Source organism: Hyla sarda, chromosome 3 (genome assembly GCF_029499605.1).
Source record: "Hyla sarda isolate aHylSar1 chromosome 3, aHylSar1.hap1, whole genome shotgun sequence".
In the NCBI taxonomy this organism is placed as follows: domain Eukaryota; kingdom Metazoa; phylum Chordata; class Amphibia; order Anura; family Hylidae; genus Hyla; species Hyla sarda.
The window spans coordinates 427,377,273-427,405,018 of NC_079191.1; the positions used below are offsets into that span (position 1 = coordinate 427,377,273).

General features: G+C 45.1%; 1 protein-coding gene across 2 annotated transcripts in view; it reads right to left on the bottom strand.

Annotated features, from left to right (window-relative positions):
- Positions 1-519: 519 nt before the first annotated feature.
- LOC130363090 (calpain-8-like) overlaps positions 520-27,746 on the bottom strand; it is a 76,953-nt gene continuing 49,726 nt past the window's right edge. Inside the window, exons 11-20 of one of the 2 annotated variants that reach the window (XM_056568437.1) lie at positions 20,718-20,923; positions 18,318-18,354; positions 16,867-16,929; positions 13,411-13,468; positions 12,984-13,048; positions 9,942-10,010; positions 7,568-7,646; positions 4,986-5,102; positions 2,175-2,233; positions 520-807 (exon numbers count right to left, since the gene is read on the bottom strand). In XM_056568437.1, the coding sequence (XP_056424412.1) occupies positions 784-807; positions 2,175-2,233; positions 4,986-5,102; positions 7,568-7,646; positions 9,942-10,010; positions 12,984-13,048; positions 13,411-13,468; positions 16,867-16,929; positions 18,318-18,354; positions 20,718-20,923 (777 nt within the window). In that variant the 3' untranslated portion in view covers positions 520-783. Of the gene's footprint in view, positions 808-2,174; positions 2,234-4,985; positions 5,103-7,567; positions 7,647-9,941; positions 10,011-12,983; positions 13,049-13,410; positions 13,469-16,866; positions 16,930-18,317; positions 18,355-20,717; positions 20,924-27,746 lie in introns of those variants that run through there. The other variant, XM_056568438.1, reaches the window with a different exon arrangement.

A 27,746-nucleotide genomic window follows, 5' to 3' on the forward strand; every position in this document is an offset into this window, starting at 1 on the left:
GCTGCTAAAGAGGAAATTCTGTTCTTTTTGAATTTCTTTTTTGTGTTGTCCACAGTGCTCTCTTCTGAAATCTGATGCCCATATAAGGAACTGTACAAAGCAGCATAGGTTTGCAATGGGGATTTTCTCCTGCTCTGGACAGTTCCTGATACGGACATCAGGTGTCGACAGAGAGCGCTGTGGACAAGACAAAAGAGTAAGGCTAGGATTCCACTTGTTTTTTTTTCTGGCAGTTTTTGGAAAACTGCCACTGCAGTTTTTGAGCCAAAGTCAGAAGTGGATCCATAAGTGTATGTCCTTCCATTATATTTCCCATTCCTTTTGAATACATTTCTGGCTTTGGCTCAAAAACTGCAGTGGCAGTTTTCCAAAAACTGCCAGAAAAAAACCCAAGTGGGAACCTAGCCTAATTCAAAAAGAAAATAATTTCCTCTGTAGCATACAGCTGCTAAAAAGTACAGTAAGGGTAAATATTTTTTAATAGAAGTAATTTACAAATCTGTTTACCTTTCTGGCACCAGTTCAATAAGTTCATTAAAAAATAAGTTTTTCACCGGAGTACCCCTTTAAGGAGTCATGTATGTGCAGTGGTAAAGGCAATCTACGGACAGAGGGGGCGCTCTGATGGGGCTATCATTGGCTATATATATAGAGGTATGGCCTCTATGTGTAGATGGGGTTTTCTACAGTCTTTGAAATGATTCTGGACAGTAAGGAAATATACTAGATATGTGCTCTGCCGTCATAGCGGAGGGGGCTTCGTGCTTGTTATGGAAGACATCTTTAAACCAATCCAGCACAGATCCACTGTGGAGAGAACAGGGAAGGTCAGGCAGATATTTGGGGGGGGGGACTCAATAGTTATCTCTTGAGAAAAACATTTAGTAAATCATTACTGTCATTTAAAAAAAAAAATTTAGACATGTCACGCAGACCACTTTTATTGGTCAGGGTCTCAGTTCTGAGACCCCTGCCAATCTCTAGATATAGCCTGGGGAAGCCCATGGCAGCGTTCTTCACTCCCCGACTCAACACTCAATCTGTCTCATTGCAGGAGCCAGGCTCCATTATAATGCAATTAGACGGACTGAGCGCCAAGAGGGGAGTGAAGAGCGCTGCCATGTGCTTCTCCCGGCTATCTCTAGAGATTGGCACACTGAGACTCCGACTGATGAAAAGGTAGAGAAAATTCAGGAAGAGATCCCATCATAACTAATCTTTTTGTCTGTATTAAAGGGGTATTCTGCTGCTCAGCGTTGGGAACAAACTGTTCCTAATGCTGGAGCCGGCACCAGGAGCTCATGACGTCATAGCCCCTCCCCCTCATGACATCACAAACCCTGCCCACTCAATGCAAGTCTATGGGAGGGGGCGTGACGGCTCCCATAGACTTGCAATGAGGGGGCGGGGCGTGACATCATGAGGGGCGGGGATATGACGTCACGAGCTCCCGGCGCCGGCTTCAGGGTTAGGAACAATTTGTTCCAAACGCTGAGCAGTGGAACACCCCTTTAAATGTTCTAGCCTTAATACCATAAGTCAGTATTTCCCAACCAGGGTGCCTCCAGCTGTTGCAAAACTACAACTCCCAGCATACCCAGACAGCCAAATCGGTTTGCTTTATTAGAGCATTTCTTTAAACATTTGCATTGTACTTGAACTGACTAAGTCTATTTATATTTCCTCAGCTTAAACCTTAAAAGAGTTATCCAGGAATAGAAAACCAGAGCTCATTTCTTGCATTAAACAGCGCCACCCGTCCTGCAGGTTGTGTTTGTTATTACAACTTGTCTCCATTCACTTCAATGGAACTGAACTGCACAGCCACACACAACCTGAGGACAGGGATGGTGCTGTCTTTGAAAGAAATTAGCTCTGTTTTTCCATTGCCTGGACAACCCCTTTAATGACTTAGGGTGCGTTCACACGAGCGGATTTTGTTTCAAACTCGCAGCGGGAAACCCGCTGCGAGTTTGAAACAAAACCTGCTCGTGTGAACACACCCTAAAACTAAAACAATTCAGCTGACTAAAACTAAGCCCGAAATGAGCTGTCAAAACACAGATTTATAGAAATCCTATTTACTACAACAAGACAATTACAGTAAAAAGACTTTGGCATTTAAAAGATGTAACAAACGGTTTTGCGAGGGTATTATGGGGGCTGAACATTACCTCAGATAATGATAGACTGATGTTTCCATCCTTGTCGGTGCCCAGGATGTTAAACATTTCTGAAGAGAAAGTGAAAGTAAATGATAACAGCAACACATAGTAACAAGGAGGTGAATACTCAATGCCAGTCTGCAGCTAGCTGATGTAAAGGCGTCATAGACATTAGAAAGAGGTTGGTCATTATGGCGAAATTAGAGCATTTTGGTTAAAATCTGGCTAGTTTTACATACATTTTTTGGGGCTTGCTAAACATGTCAGTAATGGGTGAAAAATGTTATCGAGGAGTTGGATGGGTTTTATAGAATACGCTCATAGATGGTCAGTTGTGCTGATTAGAGAGGTACTCGACTTAAAAACATTTTTCTAAAAATCAACTTGTGCCAGAAAGTTAAACAGATTTGTAAATGACTTCTATTTAAAAATCTTAATCCTTCCAGTACTTATCAGCTGCTGTATACCTACAGAGGAAGTTCTTTTCTTTTTGAATTTCCTTTCTGTCTGACCACAGTGCTCTCTGCTGACACCTCTGTCCACGTCAGGAACTGTCCAGATTAGGAGCAAATCTCCATAGCAAACCTATCCTGCTCTGGACAGTTCCTGACATTGACCACAGTGCTCTCTGCTGACACCTTTGTCCATGTCAGGAACTGTCCAGAGCAGGAGAGGTTTGCTATGGGGATTTGCTCCTAACCTGGACAGTTCCTGACATTGACCACAGTGCTCTCTGCTGACACCTCTGTCCGACAGAAAGGAAATTAATTAAAAAAAAATGTTTTTCCAGTGGAGTACCCCTTTAAAGAGGAGCTGTCAGCAACTTAACAGGGGTGTAAATAAACCCGTGGCTAGATAGGGCTAGTCACCAGGTTTCCGGGCATATCTTTTTAACCTCTCTAGCCTTTCCAGCGCTGAGATATAAGCATTTTTTTGTTGCTATGCAAATAAGGCTCAAGTGCCTAGGGGGCATTACCCAGCATGGCAAGAGCCCAGGTAAGTCCATCCCATGTCCTCTTTATCTAGTGTCTGTTTGTCAAATGGGGTAGGAGGATGCATGTGGGTACAGAGGTGGTGAATAGGAGAGAAAGGGCTCTTGCAGTGCGGAAGAACGCCCCCTTGGCCCTTGAGCCTCATTTGCATAATAACAACAACGTCTTACATCTGTCGCGTGTGGACAGGGATACAGTGCTCTCTAGTTCTACCCAGAACCCTTGTCCCTGCTTATAGTGTAGTTACTCTAAACGGTGACTCCACAACTACTCTGAATAAGTGCAGGGTCATCACAGGTCAAAAAAACAAATTAAAGCAACACAGTAAGGTCAGGGAAAAAAACAAAGCACATAAGGTAAAACACATACAAAATGCACTACTTACAGGGAGACAAACTAACAGCGAGGATTGTCAGCGGGCCGAGTCAAAAAGCCAAGAGGACAGTAAATGAACAAAATCGAGAATCAGAGGGTAAACCAAATACAGAGCCGAAGTCACAAAACCAGGTAAACAGGATAAGATACAGATGCAGGAGAATGCTAGCTACTGAGATAAAGTCTTTTCACAGGCAAAGTCAAATAGCACAATGCAGGTTTAAAGGGGTACTCCGCTGCTCAGCATTTGGAACAAACAGTTCGAACGCTGGAGCCGGCACTGGGAGCTTGTGACGTCCTAGCCCCGCCCCCTCAATGCAAGTCTATGGGAGGGGGCGTGACTGCTGTCACGCCCCCTCCCATAGAATTGCATTGAGGGGGCGGGTTGTGACATCATGAGGGGGCAGGGCTATGACATCACGAGCTCCCAGTGCCGGCTCCAGCGTTCGGAACAGTTTGTTCCAAACGCTGAGCAGCAGAGTACCCCTTTAAAGGCTTGGAGCAGCAGCCGTGGTGTCATGGGCACGGCCATGCCCCCTCCAAAAGGGCGTAACATCACGAGGGGGCATGGCTGCGACATTTCGACCGCTGCGACAAGCCTTCTGAACCGGATGTTCAAAAGGCTGGGGCACGGGAGTACCCCTTTAAATAGGCAGAGGTAGCAAGGTGTGGTCTCACAAGGCACCTAACTGGCCAAAGAGACAGAACACAGGATAGGCTCTGGTGTAGCCCCAACAACCACAAGCTCTGCACACAACCAGGGAACCTTAAAGAGATACACCTCTCAGGCTAGGTTCACACTATGGAATTTCCGCCTGCAATTCCGCTTTGAAATTGCCGGCAGAAATTCCGCTTACCAAAATGTACTGTATAGTCAATGGGTTTCCGTTCACAAATTCACACTTCGGAATTTGTGAAAGGAAAACCCGCTTAAAAAATTTCCTCCTGAAGAATGGCGTTGCTCATTCTTCAGGCAGAAATACTCGCGGAACACATTGCAGTCTATTGGAGACTGCAGTGTCCGCGCGGTCCTAGCGCCGACTGATTCAGACAGCGCTGGCCGCACTCGGAATCTCCAGGCGGAAACTTTCTGCCCACAGATTCCGCAGTGTGAACCTAATCTTACAATATCTCAGCACCGGAAAGGACCATAGAAATATAGACGGTATTCCTGGAATCAAGATGACTAGCCCTATGGGGGAGATTTCTCAAAACCTGTGCAGAGGAAGAGTGGTGCAGTTGCCCATAGCAACCAATCAGATTGCTTCTTTCATTTTCCACAGGCCTCTTTAGAGGCCTGTGGAAAATGAAAGAAGCAATCTGATTGGTTGCTATGGGCAACTGCACCACTCTTCCTCTGCACAGGTTTTGAGAAATCTCCCCCTGTGTGCTTACTTATACCGCTGACAGTAACGCTAGTGCAGGATTCCACATTAGAGGCATCGCTACTTACTAAACAAGGTCTCCAAACGTATCATGCATGCAATGAAGTCTTCAAAGTTAACCATCAGTTCACCGGAGACGTAACGCTGGACGATGACTTCTTGAATCCTGTTATTAAGATTGAAACCTGAAAAACAAGAGTTATAGTATCGTCAATGTATCTGGAATAATTTAGAATATTCTCCTTCCTGACAATCAAAATGTATTTGCCAAAATACATGCGCCTCCCCGCTGAGGGGGCTAAGACCACCACAGACGTCCTCAGCCGATGTCGCAGGCCTCTTCGTACACATGCCGCTTCTTTGGCATGCCGCGCACCACATGCGGGAATCTACGGCAGTTATGTGCCGCTATTAGTTTTTGCTAAAATTTACACCAGTTATAATGAGTTATAGTAAACAACACTGGACCTGAGGAGGCCACAACCCTTCATTCTAAGCCATGGCTACTTTTCGGAAACTGGGGCCAATGGCGTAAATGTGAAAAGTCAAATTCACAAAAACTTGTGACAAAGAATTGTAGTACAAGATATGATACCCTCCCCCCCCTTATGGGATGCTGCCATATGAGGTGAGAGGAAAACATAAGCAAAAATGTAAATTTTGTGAAAATTCCAAGGGTTGGGAATAAGTTAAAGGGGTATTCCAGGAAAAAACTTTTATATATATATATATATATATATATATATATATATATATATATCTCAACTGGCTCCAGAAAGTTAAACAGATTTGTAAATTACTTCTATTAAAAAATCTTAATCCTTTCAGTACTTTTGAGCTTCTGAAGTTAAGGTTGTTCTTTTCTGTCTAAGTGCTCTCTGATGACACGTGTCTCGGGAACAGCCCAGTTTAGAAGCAAATCCCCATAGCAAACCTCTTCTACTCTGTGCAGTTCCCGAGACAGGTGTCATCAGAGAGCACTTAGACAGAAAAGAACAACCTTAACTTCAGATGCTCATAAGTACTGAAAGGATTAAGACTTTTTAATAGAAGTAATTTACAAATCTGTTTAACTTTCTGGAGCCAGTTGAGATATATATATATATATATATATATATATATATATATATATCCTGGATAACCCCTTTAAAGACGTGCATTTGGCAATTGAGAGAGCAAACATTTGTTAAATGGGTACTCAGGTGGAAAAAAAATTCTAATTGTCTGGTGCCAGAAATTAATGCAGATTTGTTAATTACTTCTATATCAAAATCTTAATCCTTTCAGTACTTATCAGCTGCTGTATGATCCACAGGAAGTTGTGTAGTTCTTTCCAGCTCTCTGCTGACACATCTGTTCATTTTAGGAACTGACCAGAGTAGAAGCAAATAGCCATAGCAAACCTCTCCTGCTCTGGACAGTTCCTGACATGGACAGAGGTGGCTGCAGAGAGCAGTGTGGTCAGACTGGAAAGAAATTCAAAAAGAAAAGAATTTCCTCTGTAGTATTCAGCAGCTAATAAGTACTGGAAGGATTAAGATTTTTTTTAAATAGAAGTAATTTACAAATCTGTTTAACTTTCTGTAAAAAAAAAAATGTTTTCCAGCGAAGTACCCCTTTAACAGAGCCCTGATCCTGCGCAGCACTTCAGGGTTGGCTTGTGAATATGCCCCTTCAGTCAATTAGTGGATGAGGCAGGACATAGCTGCGGCCACTGACTGACTGAGCGGCAATTACCACCAATTTAGAAAACTTCTAAAAATAGAAACATTTTTAATTTTGAAAACTTGTTGCACTTTTATTACTCACTCGGTAGTTTTTATTACCCATATATAAATATATATATATATATATATATATATATATATATATACACATACATATACACACACACAGTGGTCCCTCAGCATACGATGGTAATCTGTTCCAAATGGACCATCGTTTGTTGAAACCATCGTATGTTGAGGGATCCGTGCAATGTAAAGTATAGGACAGTGGTCTACAACCTGCGGACCTCCAGATGTTGCAAAACTACAACACCCAGCATGCCCGGACAGCCAACGGCTGTCCGGGCATGCTGGGAGTTGTAGTTTTGCAACATCTGGAGGTCCGCAGGTTGAAGTCCACTGGTATTGGAGGTTGTACTCACGTGTCCCCGCCACTCCGGACCGTCACCGCTGCCCGGGATGTCGCCTTCCATCGCTGTCGCTGCGTCCCCGGGGTGTCCCCGACGCTCCGGCAAAACCTCTGCTTCCCCGACATCCTCGCTCTCCGTCGCCGCCATCACGTCGTTATGCACGCCGCTCCTATTGGATGACGGGACGGCGTGCGCAGCGATGTGATGACGACGATGGAGAGCGCCGACGATGCAGAGGATCCTGAAAAGGACGCGCCGGAGCCCCGAGGACAGGTAAGTGATCGTCAGCGGACTACACGGGGCACCGTAAACGGCTATCCGGTGGTGGCTGAAGCAGTCTGCGCTGCAGGATAGACGTTTATGCGATGGCCCCGACATACAAAAGCATCGTATGTTAAAATGATTGTATGTCGGGCCATCGTAGGTCGGGGGGGGGGTCACTATATATATATATATATATATATATATATATATATATATATATTATGTATAAAGTCCAATCAGTTCAGTCACCTGCTCTTTGTAGGGCGATCCGCATTTCATGGGCATCAATGGTCCCAAAGGAGTTGGTATCGGATTCCAGGAAGATTTCCTGCGACAGAAATATTACAGGGAAACCATATTAGGATCAGATTAAACAGGTTCTGGCTGAATTATTGTTACATTTCATGTGTAGCTCAACTTTCATTTAACCAAAATGCACCGTAGGGGTCTATTCACACGTACAGTACCCTGAGCATAATTTATCCTGCAGATTTCAATCTAAACTAAAAACTGAACACAGCTTTAAATCCTGCACATCAAATATGCACAGGATACTGTATGTGTGAATAGGCCCTAAGGGGGTACTCCGGAGGAGGGGGGGGGGAGGGTTTTCAAATCAACTGGTGCCAGAAAGTTATACAGATTTGTAAATTACTTTTAGTAAAAAAAAATCTTAATCCTTCCAGTACTGCTGTATACTACAGAGGAAGCTGTGTAGTTCTTTCCAGTCTGACTACAGTGCTCTCTGCTGACACCACTGTCTGTGTTAGGAACTGTCCAGAGCAGAAGCAAATTCCCATAGCAAACCTCTCCTGCTCTGGACAGTTCCTGACATGGACAGAGGTGGCAGCAGAGAGCACTGTGGTTGGACTGGAAAGAACTACAAAACTTCCTCTGGAGCATACAGCAGCTGATAAGTACTGGAAGGATTAACATTTTTAAATAAAAGTAATTTATAAGCCTGTATAACTTTCTGGCACCAGTTAATTTAAACATTTTTTTTTTTTACTCTGGAGTACCGCCTTAACCCCCTTAAGGACATAAGACATAAATATATCGGTATGTCCTGGTGTCCCGGTACTTAAAGGGGTACTCCTGTGGAAAACTTTTTATTTTTTTAAATCAACTGGTGTCAGAAAGTTAAACAGATTTGTAAATGACTTCTATTAAAAAATCTTAATCCTTCCAGTACTTTTTAGGTGCTGTATACTACAGAGGAAATGCTTTACTTTTTAGATTTCTCTGATGTCATGACCACAGTGCTCTCTGCTGACATCTCTGTCCATTTTAAGAACTGTCCAGAGAAGCATATGTTTGCTATGGGGATTTTCTCCTGCTCTGGACAGTTCCTAAAATGGACAGCAGAGGTCAGCAGAGAGCACTGTGGTCATGACATCATTGAAATCTAAAAAGTAAAGCATTTCCTCTGTAGTATACAGCCCCTAAAAAGTACTTGGAAGGATTAAGATTTTTTAATTGAAGTAATTTACAAATCTGTTTAACTTTCTGGCACCAGTTTATTTAAAAAAAAAAAAAAAAAAGTTTTCCATGGGAGTACCCCTTTAACGCTCCAAGAAATATATTTGCATCCTATACATTAATATAGTACATGATTCCCACTCACTACATGCACGTCAGGTCCCAGCTGCTATCAGCAGCCAGGGACCCTTCGGTAATGGCGGATATAAGCGATTGCGCAGATGTCCACCATTAACTCCCCCGATGTTGTGATCAAAACTGATCAAGGTACATGTGGCACTTGTAATGGCCGATCGGATCACCAGCGGTGATCAGATCAGACAAGATAGCGGACAGAGGCACCTGCCTCCACCACTCTCCCGGCATCTTCTCCTCTGATCTGCCTTCTAAAAGACTAGAGAAGAAGATCGCCGAAAATACTGATCAATGCTATGCATATGCATAGCACTGCATTGTATTAGTAATCTAATCATTGGTATAAATTGTCCCCTATGGGAACATAAAAATTTTGTGAAAAAATTAATATAAAAAAATAAATTTGGCATCAGCACATGAGCAAATGTCGGAACTATTAAAATATATCATTAAAGGGGTACTCCGGCCCCAAGACATCTTATCCCGGGAGTCCCCCGCTGGGGACCCCCGCAATCTAGCATGCAGCACCCACTTGTGATATCATGCCCCACCCCCTCAATGCAAGTCTATGGAAGGGGGCGTGGCCATCATGCCCCCTCCCATAGACTTGCATGGGGGCGGAGCTTGAAAGCGCACGGGGGCAGAGTGGTCACTTCACGATACTCCGTCCCCGTGGTCGGGAGGCATAAGACTTGGAGCCTCCAGCGCTTCCTGCAGAGCTCACAGGTGGGTGCTGCATGCTAGATTGCGGGGGGCCCCAGCAGAGGGACCTCCACGATCATATGTCTTATCCCCTATCCTTTGAATAGGGGATAAGATGTCTTAGGGCCGGAGTACCCCTTTAATGATCCTGTATGTTAACGTAAAAAAATAATTTGCAAATTAGCTGCTTTGTTTATCACATAACATCCCAAAAATGTTTATAAATAGAGATTTTAAAGTCACATTTACGCAAAAGTGGATAAAAACTACATATCGTGTCCACTGTCAGGTTAAAACCATAGAATACCATGTAATGTTCCAGCTTCTTCCAGAGAATGTTAAACTCTTCATTGCTCAGTGTCCCGGTATTGTCCACCTGTTGTTCTGCAGTTAAAGGGGTATTCCAGGAATTTTTTTTATTTGACTATGCTACAGGGGCTGTAAGGTTAGTGTAGTTCATAATATAGTGTCTGTACCTGTGTGTGACGGTTTTCTCACAATTCTTATGTGATTTTCACCCCAATATAACAGCATACAAAATGACTGTTGTCTCAGATTTTTCCCAGGCTGCAATGCGGCCGAGACCTGACTCACTAGTCAGCTGATGACAGGGAGCCTGTCTGCTTCAATGGGTGGAGGGATCGCTTGGTGGGAGAGAGATCAATCTGCAACTAATGCAACAGCTGTAGGCACCCTGATTGAAAACCACAGGTCTTTGAATGGATGCAGCTCATTTATGTTTTAATGGGTGGGGTGGCTGATGTGTGGGAGGGAGGAAAATGGAATTGTGGGATTTGTAGTCAAAAAAATAAAAGTCAAACAGGAAATACCAGCTAGCCACAGTGTTATGGTAATCTCACAGCATAGCCATTTAGCCCCAAGACAAGCGCAGATCCTTCCTAAGCATGTCCATTACTGTCTGCCAGGTACGTACTAAAATCACCTTATGGTGGAGAACCCCCTTAAGGTTCTTCCCTTCTCAGGTCACCCCAGTGCTGTATGAGCGGGGACACAGACATTAACTATTCTGAAACTATTCTCTAAGCAGCATTCTGATTGGTTCTGAGTGATCACATGATATTAACATCACAAGTCACTACATTTCTGTCACTTTTTATATTCCTCACTTAAAGGGGTACTCCAGAGAAAAGAAGAAAAAAGTTTTCAAATTAACTGGTGCCAGAAAGTTTTACAGATTTGTAAATTACTTTTATGTAAAAATCGTAATCCTTCCAGTACTTATCAGCTGCTGTATACTACAGAGGAAGTTGTGTAGTTCTTTCCAGTCTGACCACAGTGCTCTTTGCTGACACCTCTGTCCATGTCAGGAACTGTCCAGTGCAGGAGAGGTTTGCTATGGGGATTTGTTCCTGCCCTTGACAGTTCCTGAAATAGGCAGAGGTGTCAGCAGAGAGCACTGTGGTCAGACTGGAAAGAACTACACAACTTCCTCTGGATCATATAGCAGCTGATAAGTTCTGGAAGGATTAAGATTTTGATATAGAAGTAATTAACAAATCTGCATTAATTTCTGGCACCAGACAATTTGAATTTTTTTTCCACCTGAGTACCCCTTTAACAAATGTTTGCTCTCTCAATTGCCAAATGCACGTCTAACTTATTCCCAACCCCTGGAATATTCACAAAATGTAAATTTTTTGCTTAATTTTTTTTTTCTCACCTCATATGGCCTTTTACTATTTTATTTTTCTGCTGACTGAGTTATATAAGGGCTTATTTTGTGGCATCCTTTATTTTTCCATATAATGTATTATGAAGCCAGGAAAAAAAATATATATGTTTAGCAAAATAAAAATATGTATGTATATATATATTGAATTGTGGGGCAATACATTTTTCCGACCCCCACAGCGCGCGAACAGTGTTCGGAACAAAATGTTTTGAACGCTGGCCAGTGGAGTACAGTGACCCCCGACCTACGATGGCACCAATATACGATAATTTCAACATACGATGGACTCTCAGAGGCCATCGCATGTTGAAGGCAGCATCAACATACGATGCTTTTGTATGTCGGGGCCATCGCATAAACGGCTATCCGGCAGCGCAGACTGCTTCAGCTACCACCGGATAGCCGTTTACGGTGCCCCGTGTGGTCCGGTGACGATCACGTACATGTCCCCGGCGCTCCGGACCGTCCTCTTCGGGATCCCCTGCATCCCCAGCGCTCTTCATCGTCGTCATCACGTCGGTGCGCACTCCGTCCCGTCATCCAATAGGAGCGGCGTGTGTAGCGATGTGATGACGGCGACGTGAGAGCGACGATCCCGGGCAGCAGAGATGTTCCGGAGCGGCGGGGACACCCCAGGGACACGGCAACAGCGATGGAGGGCGACATCCAGGGCAGCGGTGATGGTCCGGAGCGGCAGGGACAGGTGAGTATAAGTTTCTATACTTTTCATTGCACGGATCCCTCAACATATGATGGTTTCAACAAACGATGGTTCATTTGGAACGGATTACCATGGTATGTTGAGGGACCACTGTACCCCTTTAAGGGGTTAAGTAATGTTCAGTGGTCACTAAATCTTACACAACTTGTGCCCTAACAGCAACCCACCCCATACTGACCATATTTCTAAATCACTGTCATTAAAATGTACCTCCAGGGGGAAATTATCTACAGGGAACAACAAAAACTACTGTGGTGGTCCAGTGCAAGCTCTACCAGCTGCTCAACTGAACCTAGTCGGGTGGCTGAAGTATTCTAAAGTTTTCTGGACAGTATCATGTGTTTATTTAGTGCTGATGGCCTGTATAACTGTGTTTTGTACATTGCTTATGTACTTTCCATTCCTGTATTCTGTTGTATAACATTCATACACCGAGTTCTCCAGCATGCAAAGGGTTAAGCTTGCCTTGCATTGTCTTTGCAAACTGTACAGAGAGCAGAATCTAGTCACGGCTAAGACTCCTAGCCAATTGATGCAGAAGTTGTCCAAACTCCACCCCCTAGCCTGGGCTGAGATGGCTCTATATCTCTTTAGTTAGTTAAGTTGGAGCCTGACTTCTGGTCAGAGAAAATGTTGGCTCCTCTTACACCATATTCCGGAGGAAACCGATTCAAGGCTAGGCGGCAAAGTTAGGCCTCACTCACTACAAATAGGCCACACAAGTACTAGTCCTATCTACGATCATCGTCAGTCTGTTGTCTAGTATCAAGTCCCATTGCAAGGGTTAATTCGCTCTTCAGTATTGTACCAAAGGGGTATAGTAAAGTTAGGTTGCACATAGTCTCTGTTGTTTCTACACTGGTTTTGCTTTGCCTCAGATCCCGGTCCTGGTCCGCACCATGTACAGAATATCAAATATATTAACAAAAGGATACGTCCAGGAGATTTATCATTTCCTTACAAGTTTTTACACTGATTCCATCTGACTTAATCTCATCACCTGTAATGATAAATGATAGATAGATAGATGTGAGATAGATAGATAGATAGATAGATAGGAGATAGATAGATAGATAGATATGTGATAGATATGAGATAGATAGATAGATATGAGATAGATAGATATGAGATAGAGAGATATGAGATAGAGAGATATGAGATAGATAGATAGATATGGGATAGATAGATATGAGATAGATAGATAGATAGATAGATATGAGATAGATAGATAGATATGAGATAGATAGATAGATATGAGATAGATAGATATGAGATAGATAGATATGAGATAGATAGATATGAAATAGATAGATATGAGATAGATATAAGATAGATAACATATATTTGTATAATATAACTTACGTTTGGATAATAAGTTGGTTATGTAGCTTCTTAGATCCTCCGCTGTGTATTCAGCTTTCTAGGAAACATGAAAGGATATTAGTATTGTAGTGAATATTACAGACATCTAATAGTAATGTGATCAGTGATCTACAGGATCCTGGGCCGTCTATATCCGCATCACTAGAACTGTGGGATCAGTAATACAGATGGTAAATAACTAGTAGTAGTGTGAACAGTGACCTCACTGCGCTCAGATCTGTAATGTATAAAGTCAAGAGCTCAGTTATTCTTGTAGACGGCCATTCCTTGTTGTCAGGGCTGCCATCAGAAATTTTGCGCCCCCTTATGTTGTGTCCTGGTACTGCATTGTATACCGTACCTTGTGTGGTGGTCCCCAAAGTCAGAGTTACTTCGTTCCAGTAGCATCCTCCTGGTGGGATAGCCCCTAGTCACCTCTTTCTAATGCAATTCTATGATGTTTACATGTATAAATAATTGTATATCTAATTATCTATACAGTGTCGCAGGACCTTAGGTCACATGACTCATGTTAATTCTAGTAAGATGTGTTGAAGGACCTTTGGAGGTCTCATGCGTGGTCACATGGTTACACCATAATTCCTTGTAAATTGAATGACAGATGGTGTGGACCAATGAGCTTAAGGCCAGCCCCTGCCCATATAAGGGAGCTGCCAGCCAATCCTCGCTCTCTTGTTTCCGGATTACCAGACTGACCAGACCTGTTATATCCTTCAAGACAAGCTTAGGCCTGAAGCCTGCCAGCCTCGGCCTGAATCTAATCGTGAGTTACGATATCAATCCCGGCTAAAGCTAGTGTGATTGCTGGACCTAAACGCAATCCCCTAAATTTAGCGGAACAGCACTTATTCCTTTTCTAAGCTCAGAACTCAGAGGTCCCAACCAACTGTCAGGACTGTAATAGACTCTTGGACAAAGACTGTTCCTGTTTAATGTTGCACAAAAGCTGCAGTAAAGGTTCTGACAGTTTTATGAAAACCTCCGGTTGTGGACAATCATTTATTATACCTCCCTATCGTTCTTGGGACGGGTAGCGATAGGACAAGCATATACAGAGGAGCCCTCACCCTGGCGTCACGAGTGATAAGGGTTAAACAATCACCCTTTAGTTACCGCACAGCTACACCCCATATACCCTACAACCCCAGGCTACCACACGTACAAACCTCACCTTGTGGCCTGTCCCCCTAGGGCCCACCCGCTATCTTCCCCATTGTTCATGAAAAAAATGATGGTGGCCCAGGAGGTGTTACCCCGTACCCTTGCAGTACCCTACAGTGTCTCCTGGGCCCCCTGGTAACAGGTGACAGATGGTGGCTGTAGGGGAGTGGGCTGGTCGCAGGCTGAGGGCTGTCTTCTGGCTTTTCTGCTGTAGTGGGGCCGCCATTGTCCTCCTTCATGGGCGTGGCTAAAGTGGTTACCGTGGCAACTCCCGTGGCTTGGGCTGTGTGGCGGGCTGGATCCTTCTACTGAACGGAGCTGTGTTCTACCTGCTGATCAGGGCTCTGTGCGTGCAGCTGGGCATTGTAGTGCCTTCCTAGAGTCTGTCCCTGGTCCCTGCTTGTCGGCCTCTGGCTGAAGGTGGTCTCCAGCTGCTGGCTAGACTCGCTGGGACTTCTGGTGCTCTGCATGCTAATATAACCTGCTGTGCATCATCCCTCTGCAGTGGAATACTTGTGAGTACTACTGGGCCTTGTGGTGCTTCACTTGAAGAGACTGGGGGTACGCTGTGAATATCCCACCTGCGGTCACTTGCCAGTGAGTTTTGCTGTGACTTGAGGTGCTTCACCTGAAGGGACTGCATCTGTGGTGAGCACTGTGAATATCACATCTGCTGCCGCCTGCCAGTGAATACTGCTGGGACTTGTGGTGCTCCGCCTAGATGGCCGGCATCTGAGGTGTATGCTGTGAATATACCATCTGCTGTCGCTTGTCTGGGAGTACTGCTGGGACTTATGGTGCTACACCTGAATAGACTGCAGCTGTGGTGTGCGATGTGAATAAACCTTCTGCTGCTGCCTACTGGTGTGAGCTCCTGACTAGAGATGAGCGAACTTACAGTCAATTCGATTCGTCACGAACTTCTCGGCTCGGCAGTTTATGACTTTTCCTGCATAAATGAGTTCAGCTTTCAGGTGCTCCCGTGGGCTGGAAAAGGTGGATACAGTCCTAGGAGACTCTTTCCTAGGACTGTATCCACCTTTTCCAGCCCACCAGAGCACCTGAAAGTTGAACTAATTTATGCAGACTAAAGTCAGCAACCGCCGAGCCGAGAAGTTCGTGACAAATCGAATTTACTGTAAGTTCGCTCATCTCTACTCCTAACAGTTCAGCTCCTGAAAAAAGGTGCTGGCAGCGTCGGGCCTCTCTCAGGAAGATAGATATAATATAGAGAGTTAGATATGAAATAGATTGATATGAGATAGATAGATAAGTGTTTCCCAACCAGGGTGTCCCCAGCTGTTGCAAAACCATTACTCCAAGCATGCCCGGACAGCTAAAGGCATTCTTAGAGTTGTAGTTTTGCAACAGCTGGAGGCACACTGGTTGGGAAACACTGAGATAATGCCAATTTACTGACCCACCAAACTGCAACCTGCCCCCCCCCCCCCCTCCCTCCCTCCCTCCCATAGAAAGTCACCTACTGGATAGGCAGAAGTAATGGAAGAAAATACCAGGTAGGTATAGCGCGATCCACCAATCGGGAGACTTGGTCTCTACTACACCACATGTGACTGCATGTCACTATCCCCCCCCCTGCAGTCACATGTGGTGTAGTAGAGACCGAGTCTCCCGATTGGTGGATCGCGCTATACCTACCTGGTATTTTCTTCCATTACTTCTGCTTGCTACTTCGGTCTGGATCCTTGCCGCCAACCACCAGGAAGCTGCACCACCACTGGAACTCTTGATTCATGCTCATATTGCTGTTGTGTCATCATACACAACAGAACAAGGTGAGCAAGGTTTCATTATTCGACACTGACGCTTACCCTTACTATACCACCTGTGCAAGATGATATTGCCTATGAGGAGCTCTGCTCTTTTCGTTTTTCCTATAGAACCTACCTACTGGATAGGCGGCATCGGTAGTGGGCAGGGGAAGTCTTCCTGTTCCCGATGGAGCAGGCGGGTGTCAGAGTCTGTGGTGGAGCAAGAAACATGGCACATGCCTGCTCCATCAATAGGGATGTATTATAGCTAACTATGGACCGAACCAATGCACAGTCATTACCTACAATAATGGACTGATCCAATAAACTGTCCCAGCTGTCTCTTAGCTACCTATGGACCAAACCAATGCCCATTCACAACGTACAATAATGGACTGAACCAATGAACTGTCCCTGCTGTCTCTTAGCTACCTATGGACCAAACCAATGCACAGTCACTACCTACAATAACAGCCATGTAAAAAAACACTCATCACTTTACCTCCTCGTCCGGTTCCTCTGCTGCCATCGAAGCTTCTGTATCAGGGGACGAGTTCATTAAAGGCTACAAGGACAAAAAAGAAGAATTAGCACATAAAAATAAAAGGTGTAGCTATGGAGGCATGGGGTAGTAGTAGCCATAGCAACCAGACACCTTGGTATTGGGGCCTGTGTATGGCTGGGTCCTCCTTCAGGTTAGGTTTCCATACAGGTTTAGTTTATGACGTTTCTTGACCTGAAAAAAATGGCAGAAAAAAATGCCACAAAAACTGCAACTGCTTTTTGCAGTATTCTTATGTTTTCTGTGGCCTTTTATGGGCTCTACATCTGTGTGGAAATTGCTATTTTTTTCCTCCTGTGGGAGCTTTTCACTGCCTTCAGGTTTATTGGCTTTAAAAGGGCACTCTCACTAAAACTAATTTAATTAGTTTTAAAAGCTGCCATTAGGTGTCTCCCTAGTTTTCCAGAGCACAATCCCCCCCCCCCCCCCCCCCATCTCTTGCACAGACTTTGGATTGTCCAAAAGCAGGAAATGCTGTGCATCCTTACCCAATCATAGTTTATCTCACACTGATCTGCTTTGGGCTGTGTGTGCAGAGTGAGGGAGGAAGTTCTCCCCTGTATGGCTTCAGATGATGTCACGCCTGCTGGGGAACGCCCCTTCCCAGTCTGTGAATCTGACTGAGACTGAGCAGAAAATACAGAGCAATATCAAGGGAGAAAACTAAGAAATAATAAAGATAAAGGCAGTGGGTGGTTTATCATCATGGGGGCTGTGACCTGGGAGGATTATAACATTTAAAAATATAATGAGAGGTACTCTTTAAAGTGGTTATCCAGAAATCGAAAAACAGACCGAATTTCTTTCAAACACTGCTACCTGTCTGTCTCCACTTTGGGTGCGGTATAACAACTTGGCTCCATTCACTTCAATGGAACTGAGCTGCAGAACCACACCCATCCTAGAGACAGACAGGGAGTGGTCTTTGAAAGAAATTTTGTCTGTTTTTCAATTCCTGGATAGAACCATATTCACACACCTTAGACAATTTTGAGTTTATAAAAGTAGAGGGGTCCCCTGTTCAGGTTCCTAATGTTTGGCTGGAGCAAAGAGTGATTGCAAAGAGTATCTCCCCCTCTGGAGACAACCTATCCATATGAATGGGCACTGTGTAATGCTTTATTTCCCCTGTGGTGGTGCTGTAGGGAAACTGAACACTTACTGGCGGGTTTCACCATGGATCACAGCTGATTGCTGGGGGGGGGGGGGGGGTTGGAGGAACACCTTGTGATCAGCTTATTGTCAGGGGCCCATTCTTACAGGTGGGGATAAAGTAGAGAATGGGGATAAAGTAGAGAACCCCTTTAAGAGCCACATCTTCTGTAGTAATGGATGTGATGATTAAATACAGGTATATATACAATACAGAATCATGTTTCATTCATTTTTACCTCATAGACATTGGCCTCCACCATGTTACCAATTTCCCTAGAATTAAATAAATAAATATAAATGAATAAATATATATATATATATATATATATATATATATATATATATATATTACCAAATAAAAAATTTCCAAGGTAGGACTTTGCATTCAATAACAATAATAATGATGATAATAACAACAATTGGGGCATTTATCATTGCCTTTAGAGCTGTTTTTGTGTGTAGATTTGTCTCTATTTAGGCGCAGTGCTGCACCTCAGGCTATTTTTTGTGCCTTTTCGATAAATTTTTTTTTTTTTTAAGTGTGTACAGACCAGCTGTTGAGGATAGTCTTATGCAGTGGTAATGAATTTATCAACTGACACTTTTTGTGAAAAGGAGCAAAAAAAAAGGCCAAAGCCCCTGAAAAATCCTGAAACTACACCAGCCCAGACCTAGCGTAGCTTTTGGGTGTATGTTAAGAGTGAAATTTCAGAAAATATCTACCTGTACAAAATGTATCAAATACCCTGTGACCATTTAATAAATTTGGCGGAATCACGCAAAAAAAATAAATAAATAAAAAGAACAAAAAAATTTACTACATCACACATATCTTAGTAAATGCCCTGGAACATGAACTCAGAGACTCTGTACCCAAGAAGTACCATTCGGTGCTTTATGGTCTGTTCCCTGGGACCCACGACGTGGAGGCCATCCAGAAGTCCTGGCGCCTTATGAACTGTTTTAAGGACGCAGTGTGGCTTGCCAGGAACTGCCTCGTGATTCATAGGGAGAACATGTCCATCCGGGACTGCCGCAGGTTCATCAAGAGCCTACTATTCCATCTTGGACAGCCCGGCCATCAATGAGGAAGCAGAGGAGTGAAGACCCCTCTCCTTCTCCCATGTCTCCTTGAAGATACAGCCCAGCAGTTTGGCCCTGTGATCCGCCCCCCCCCCCTACCCCGACATAGTCGCCCACTACCCCATGCCCCCCCCAGCCCTGCCCCATAGCCCACGCCCCTACCCCGATCACATTGTATTGTTTTGTTATTCGATTTCTTGTGCTTTTCTATTACAGGATTGAGCGGAGTGTTATAGTAGCATGATGTGCGATGTATAGCTTAGGGAACCTTTGCTGTGTATTGTACTGTCATGCTTTGTGTGAATGTAATTTATTGTATGACTTGTAATGACTGAACGGACAATAAAGCTCTTTCAATAACCGAAACAGCTGTCTGCAGATGGGTCCTCTCTCCTTCTGGAGAGAGTTCTGGCTTGGCATAAATCCTAATCAGTTCTGAGACTTCTTAACTGGAGCCTGAGCTGTTTTGCAGGACACACTACCTGTGAAGATGGTGTGGTGAGCTAATTTGCATATATACATATATATATGAAACAGCATAGCTAAAAGTAATAAAACAACTTTTAGGACCCAACAGACATAAATACATGAACTCCATCTGTACACTGTCCCTGGATGTTACTTTATATTATACTGAAACCCATACCATAAAATACATCAACCCTGACCTTAAATTATTTAAACAATATGGAAACATTAAATGTGTCAGGAGTCATACCCTGGCGGTGTCAGTGAAATTAGACCTGACCTGATTAGCAGAAGCCGAGTCAGTGTGGGATCTCTCAATCTCCAAGTCTCAAGTCTATGTAATTCAAGTGGGTGAAAAGCACCATAAATCCCAGCAAGGCAACAGGTCTCTCAAGGGTTACACTGCATCTCTTCTACTCCGTACTGTGAGTGTTGTACATCTACACCTGCCTCCGTAAAAGACAGTTATCTGTAACCCGGCATTGGTGTGTTTATTGCCCCCTGCCTGGCCCAGGAGAAGCTGTCTCCACCTCGGACCCTGTATAGGTTAACGGTGCCCTGGCGTCATGACCTGACAAGTATATCTTGCACCCCGTGTCACCATAAATGCTGGGCACCAAAACAAGAACCCATAAGATCAATGGCATTAACCTAGTCTCAAGTCTATGTAATTCAAGTGGGTGAAAAGCACCATAAGTCCCAGCAAGGCAACAGGGCTCTCAAGGGTTACACTGCATCTCTTCTACTCCGTACTGTGAGTGTTGTACCATCTACACCTGCCTCCGTAAAAGACAGTTATCTGTAACCCGGCATTGGTGTGTTTATTGCCCCGTGCCTGGCCCAGGAGAAGCTGTCTCCACCTCGGACCCTGTATAGGTTAACGGTGCCCTGGCATCACGACCTGACAAGTATATCTTGCACCCCGTGTCACCATAAATGCTGGGCACCAAAACAAGCACCCATAAGATCAATGGCATTAACCAGTACAGCATGTGAAAGGAACAGTCCTAGTTTCAAAAAATATCACTACCATGTTTAACTTTTTGCCATGGATTAAATTACACCCACACAACTCTGTTACTTACAGAGTTTCAGCTTTTCTTTCAGTGAAGACACGTAGACAGAAATCGGCCTCTTCAGATGAATAATAGGTAGAAGGAACAACCACATAGTCTCCAACCGGGAGCTGGAAACGCTTGGACACACCTCGATGACTCCTGTAAATGTCTGTGCGAGCAACTTCTTTGTTTTTCTTGAAGAAATCTTTGCCCAGTTGACCGTTTGATGGATACTTAAAAAGACATGTTATAATTCACGTTAATTTACATATACTGGTAATATAATGGCTTAGGGCCCTATATGATGGCCTGATGCTCACTGTGAACGAGTGCCGATCTCATAGAGCCTTTACAAGGCTACAACATTGTGCAGGAAGGGAAGCATGGAGGACTGGTAGATCTTTGGTGGGCAACAACTCCCTGCTTTGCCATAATAACCCAATAGCATCAGTGTCCTGGGGAAGCAGATACAGTTGAGTGGCAGCATGCAGGAGGCCTCTGTGATTTGTGTCTTCCTAACTAAAAAGGTTGCCCACCACATCCAAGCACAATGATATCAATCCATTTAATTCTATGGCTATACAATAGATTTGGAGCACTATATCAGAAAAAACAGAGCTATGACCCTAACAAAGTATATGGAAAAGTATTAAAACACCGAATTTAGGAGCAATTACAAAAAGTATTTGCGGAACTACACACACCCCTCTAACTAATTTGAAATAGTGTGCCTATAATGTGGTACAATTATAGTGTGCCTTTAGTGTTGTCTATTTATACTGTGCCTATAGAGTTCAGCAGTTATATTGTGCCTATAGGGTGGGGAAATTATATTGTGCTTATAGTATGGTGTGATTATACTGTGCATATAGTATGGTGTGATTATACTGTGCCTACAGTTTGGTGTAATCATACTGTGCCTATAGTATGGTGTGATTATACTGTGCCCATACTATGGTGTGATTATAATGTGCCTATAGTATGGTGTGATTATACTGTGCCTATAGTATGGTGTGATTATATTGTGCCTGTAGTATGGTGTTATTATAGTGTGCCTGTAGTATGGTGTAATTATAGTGTGCCTGTAGTATGGTGTAATTATACTGTGCCTATAGTATGGTGTAATTATAGTGTGCCTATAGTATTTTGTGATTATATTGTGCGTATAGTATGCTGTAATTATAGTGTGCCTATAGTGTGGTGTAATTATAGTGTGCCTATAGTATGGTGTAATTATACTGTGCCTATAGTGTGGTGTAATTATACTGTGCCTATAGTATGGTGTAATTATAGTGTGCCTGTAATATGGTGTAATTATAGTGGGCCTATAGTATGGTGTAATTATAGTGTGCCTATAGTATGGTGTAATTATAGTGTGCCTGTAATATGGTGTAATTATAGTGTGCCTATAGTATGGTGTCATTATACTTTGCCTATAGTATGGTGTGATTATACTGTGCCTACAGTATGGTGTGATTATACTGTGCCCATACTATGGTGTGATTATACTGTGCCTATAGTATGGTGTAATTATAGTGTGCCTATAGTATGGTGTTTCCCATAGATTCCTGTTCGGAACCCAAAAAATCCCTATGTTCCCATATATTATTATAATCAGTGTTCCCACAAGCTTTATTAGAAATTTACTAAATTATAACAAAAAGGAAAAATTTGCACACTCTTTAAAATTCCACTCAGCTCGGGCCAGTTACACAGCTTTTATGATTGTGGGGAGTTATACTCCTCTCTTACTGATAATTTTTAGGAAAACATGCCTGCAGTTACATGTTATTCCATTTGCTGGCCTCCGCTGGTGCGATTAAAAGAATCCCTACTCTGCCCCCCTCGACATGTTTCGCTACAAAGTAGCTTTATCAAGAGGTAGCGGGCATATGAGCGCGGGCGCCATCTTTGCTTTATTTATAGACTTCCTCCGGTATCGGCGTGATTGCTTCTTTGGGTTTGTCACCTATCAGTGGTTTTCCTCTGCACGATTGCTTTTACGATTGGTTCTACCATGATTGATGTTCGCCCTAACCAATCGGATCTAAATGCCATCTGGGCCAATAGGATCTTAGGCTTGATCCCAAGCCCTTCATTGGTAGTGTCAGAGGCACGTCATCTGCGCATTCCCGTCTGCGCACGGACTTACCTGGGCAACATATCATCGTCTGCGCAGTCTCGTCTGCGCTAGAACTTAGGTATTGATTTTTTGTTTCTCACTGCGCACACTCCGGGACTTATATTCTGCTGCATCTTTTTTCCGGGACTTGAGGTTTCCGTGTCATACTTTACTGCGCAGACTCCAGGACTTAAACTTTTTTGTGTGTTGTTCAGTGGTGGATGTGCCTATATTAGCTTAGATTCCACTGTATGTACAATCGTATATTATTATATTTGGTTATTTTATTCATAGTAACCATGTACAATGGATCCCATTATTTATTTATTTTGATTTTTTGTTTTTTTAGAATTCGTACACATCCACTCCCACTCATGGCCCAGATGAATCTCTCTCAAGGTAAGTGTCTTATTGTTACGCCTAGCGCTCCGGGTCCCCGCTCCTCCCCGGAGCGCTCACGGCGTCCTTCTCCCTGCAGCTCCCCGGTCAGCGCTGACCGGGAGCGCTGCTCTGCCATGGCCGTTGGGGATGCGATTCGCACAGCGGGACGCGCCCGCTTGCGAGTCGCATCCCAGGTCACTTACCCGTTCCCGTCTCCTGCGATCATGTGCTGGCGCGCGCGGCTCCGCTCTCTAGGGCGCGCGCGCGCCAGCTCCCTGAGACTTAAAGGGCCAGTGCACCAATGATTGGTGCCTGGTCCAATTAGCTTAATTGGTTCCCACCTGTTCCCTGGCTATATCTAGTCTCCTCCCTTGCACTCCCTTGCCGGATCTTGTTGCCTTAGTGCCAGTGAAAGCGTTTTGTATGTTTATACCCTGTGTACCAGAACTACTGCTATCTCCCCTGACTACGAACCTTGCCGCCTGCCCCCGACCTTCTGCTACGTCCGACTTTGCTTCTGCCTACTCCCTTGTACCTCGCCTATCTTCAGCAGCCAGAGAGGTGCCGTTGCTAGTGGATACGACCTGGTCACTACCGCCGCAGCAAGACCATCCCGCTTTGCGGCGGGCTCTGGTGAAAACCAGTAGTGTCTTAGAACCGGTCCACTAGCACGGTCCTCGCCATCCCTCTCTGGCACAGAGGATCCACCTCCTGCCAGCCGGCATCGTGACAGTAGATCCGGCCATGGATCCCGCTGAGGTTCCCCTGCCAGCTGTCTCTGATATCGCCCGACAGGTCGCCCTTCTAACCCACCAGCTGTCGGAAGTGTCCACCATTGTGCGCCAACTTCAGTCGCAATCTTCTCCTCCGCCAGCTCCTGCACCTCCTCCGCAGCGAGTGGCCACTCCTAGCCTCCGCCTGTCCTTGCCGGACAAATTTAATGGGGACTCTAAGTTTTGCCGTGGCTTTCTTTCGCAATGTTCATTGCACTTGGAGATGATGTCGGACCTGTTTCCCACTGAAAGGTCTAAGGTGGCTTTCGTAGTCAGCCTTCTGTCTGGAAAAGCTCTGTCATGGGCCACACCGCTCTGGGACCGCAATGACCCCGTCACCGCCTCGGTACACTCCTTCTTCTCGGAAATTCGAAGTGTCTTTGAGGAACCTGCCCGAGCCTCTTCTGCTGAGACTGCCCTGCTGAACCTGGTCCAGGGTAATTCCTCCGTTGGCGAGTACGCCATACAATTCCGTACTCTTGCTTCTGAACTATCCTGGAATAATGAGGCTCTCTGCGCGACCTTTAAAAAAGGCCTATCCAGCAACATTAAAGATGTTCTGGCCGCACGAGAGACTCCTGCTAACCTGCATGAACTCATTCATCTAGCCACTCGCATTGACATGCGTTTTTCTGAGAGGCATCAAGAGCTCCGCCAGGAAAGAGACTTGGATCTCTGGACACCTCTCCCACAGTCTCCACTGCAATCTGCGCCTAGGCCTCCCGCCGAGGAGGCCATGCAAGTGGATCGGTCTCGCCTGACCCTGGAAGAGAGGAATCGCCGTAAGGAAGAGAATCTTTGTCTATACTGTGCCAGTACTGAACATTTTTTGGTGGATTGCCCAATCCGTCCTCCACGTCTGGGAAACGCACGCTCGCACCCAGCTCTCGTGGGTGTGGCGTCTCTTGATGCCAAGTCGGCTTCTCCACGTCTCACGGTACCTGTTCGGATTTCCACTTCAGCCAGCTCTCCCCTCTCAGCCGTGGCCTGCCTGGACTCTGGAGCTTCTGGGAATTTTATTCGGGAATCCTTAGTGAATAAATTCCGCATTCCGGTGACCCGTCTTGTGAAGCCACTCCACGTTTCCGCGGTCAACGGAGCCAGGTTGGATTGTACCATACGCTTCCGCACGGAGCCCCTTCTAATGAGCATCGGATCTCATCACGAGAGGATTGAACTTTTGGTCCTCCCCAATTGCACCTCGGAAATTCTCCTTGGACTTCCCTGGCTTCAACTTCATTCCCCAACCCTGGATTGGTCCACTGGGGAGATCAAGAGTTGGGGGCCCTCTTGTTCCAAGGACTGTCTAAGACCGGTTCCCAGTAACCCTTGCCGTGACTCTGTGGTTCCTCCTGTATCCGCTCCCCCTAAGGTCATTAAGGACTCTGCCTGCCTCAGGAAATGCCTCTCCCCCCCTCCCAGTCCCATCAGGCAAACCTCTGTGTCCCCTCATGGCCCTCGTCCTGGTGTCACACTGCCCCGTGCCAGGTCTCGCCCTCTGCCCTCTCTCCCCATTCCTACTCCTGCGGTTCTGCCTGCCGTTGAGGAGTCCCTCCATCCTTTCCCGGTGTCCTCATCCCAGGGGAGGCAGTTACCCGATAAAGAGAAGGGGAGACCTAAGGGGGGGGGTACTGTTACGCCTAGCGCTCCGGGTCCCCGCTCCTCCCCGGAGCGCTCACGGCGTCCTTCTCCCTGCAGCTCCCCGGTCAGCGCTGACCGGGAGCGCTGCTCTGCCATGGCCGTTGGGGATGCGATTCGCACAGCGGGACGCGCCCGCTTGCGAGTCGCATCCCAGGTCACTTACCCGTTCCCGTCTCCTGCGATCATGTGCTGGCGCGCGCGGCTCCGCTCTCTAGGGCGCGCGCGCGCCAGCTCCCTGAGACTTAAAGGGCCAGTGCACCAATGATTGGTGCCTGGTCCAATTAGCTTAATTGGTTCCCACCTGTTCCCTGGCTATATCTAGTCTCCTCCCTTGCACTCCCTTGCCGGATCTTGTTGCCTTAGTGCCAGTGAAAGCGTTTTGTATGTTTATACCCTGTGTACCAGAACTACTGCTATCTCCCCTGACTACGAACCTTGCCGCCTGCCCCCGACCTTCTGCTACGTCCGACTTTGCTTCTGCCTACTCCCTTGTACCTCGCCTATCTTCAGCAGCCAGAGAGGTGCCGTTGCTAGTGGATACGACCTGGTCACTACCGCCGCAGCAAGACCATCCCGCTTTGCGGCGGGCTCTGGTGAAAACCAGTAGTGTCTTAGAACCGGTCCACTAGCACGGTCCTCGCCATCCCTCTCTGGCACAGAGGATCCACCTCCTGCCAGCCGGCATCGTGACACTTATTGGTATATCTTATTGTATGTTCTATCTCGATTAATTGATTATTCCACTGTAGATATGACCGCTTGTTATCTGCATTCCGAAGTAGTCTATCTAATTATTTGTTTTTCAGTGTTAGTTCTTCCTCTAGTCCAATTTCCACTCTATTATTCGATGTCATGTTGTAATTTTGTTTGAATAATTTTTAATCAATTTTTAATCTAAGGCAGGTTTACAAAAAGGCTGAAAAGGTGAATCCCTCGTTCAAGCCTTGAGGGCTCAATGATTTGAGCCTGTATATCCAAATTGCTTCTTCCTTAAGCAATTTTTTATCTAGGTTACCACCTCTGGGACCCATTCTGGGTTTAATAAAGCCCCAAAATTTTAAGCACGTTACGTCTCCTTTGTGGATGTCCCTCATATGTCTTGCTAATGGGGTATCTGCACCCGTCCTAATTGTGCTTAAATGTTGTGACACTCGCCTCCGTAATTGCTGAATCGTTTTACCGACATACAGCTTGGGGCATCCACATTCCGCAATGTATACAACCCCTGTCGTTTGGCAATTTATGAAGTCTCTGATTTCCAATACTCGCCCGTCAACTGGGTTTGTAAACTTCTTTTTCTTTGGTATGAATTTACAAAAAGTACACGTACCACACGGGTATGATCCCTTGGTACCAGCTTCTAACCATGATGCCTCTCTCCGTTTCTCTTGATAGTGACTTCTCACCACATGCTCCCTGATGTTCCGTCCCCGCCGATACGTGATGCTAGGATAAGGGGTAAGTACTTCCCTGATGTCATTGTCTGCTACTAAAATTGGCCAGTACCTCTTCAATATCGCAACAACTTGTTTGTTATTTTGGTCATATGTACCTATACATCTCACCTGTTTACCTTCCTGTATTGGTGATTTGTCACTTAAATGTTCTGACCTAGGTGTTGCTCGGGCCCTAGCGAAAGCCCTGTGCAGGACCTTCTTGGGGTAGCCTCTAGCTGTGAACCTTTGATATAATACATTTGATTCTTCCAAGAAGGCCTGTTCACTTGAGCAATTCTTTTTGGCCCTGAGGTATTGGCCAACAGGGATTCCATTTCTAAGGGGTCTAGGATGATAGCTTTCCCATTGGAGAAAGCTATTCGTGGAGGTGGGTTTCCTATAAATCTTGGTCTGGACGCTGCCCCCAAGGCCAAAGGAGATCTCCAAGTCTAAAAAGTTGAGTCTTTGTGTACTTATCTCTGATGTGAAGTGCATCCCAATTTGATTAGTGTTCAGTGCCTTAACAAATTCATTAAAAGAAGTGATGGTGCTCCCCCAAAACAATAATATGTTGTCAATATAACGACCCCAAAACATAATGTGTTGTGTGAATTCCTTGTGGGTGTCTGAAAAAACTATCGTGTCCTCCCACCACCCTAAAAATAAATTTGCAAAATTTGGTGCACAGGAAGTGCCCATAGCT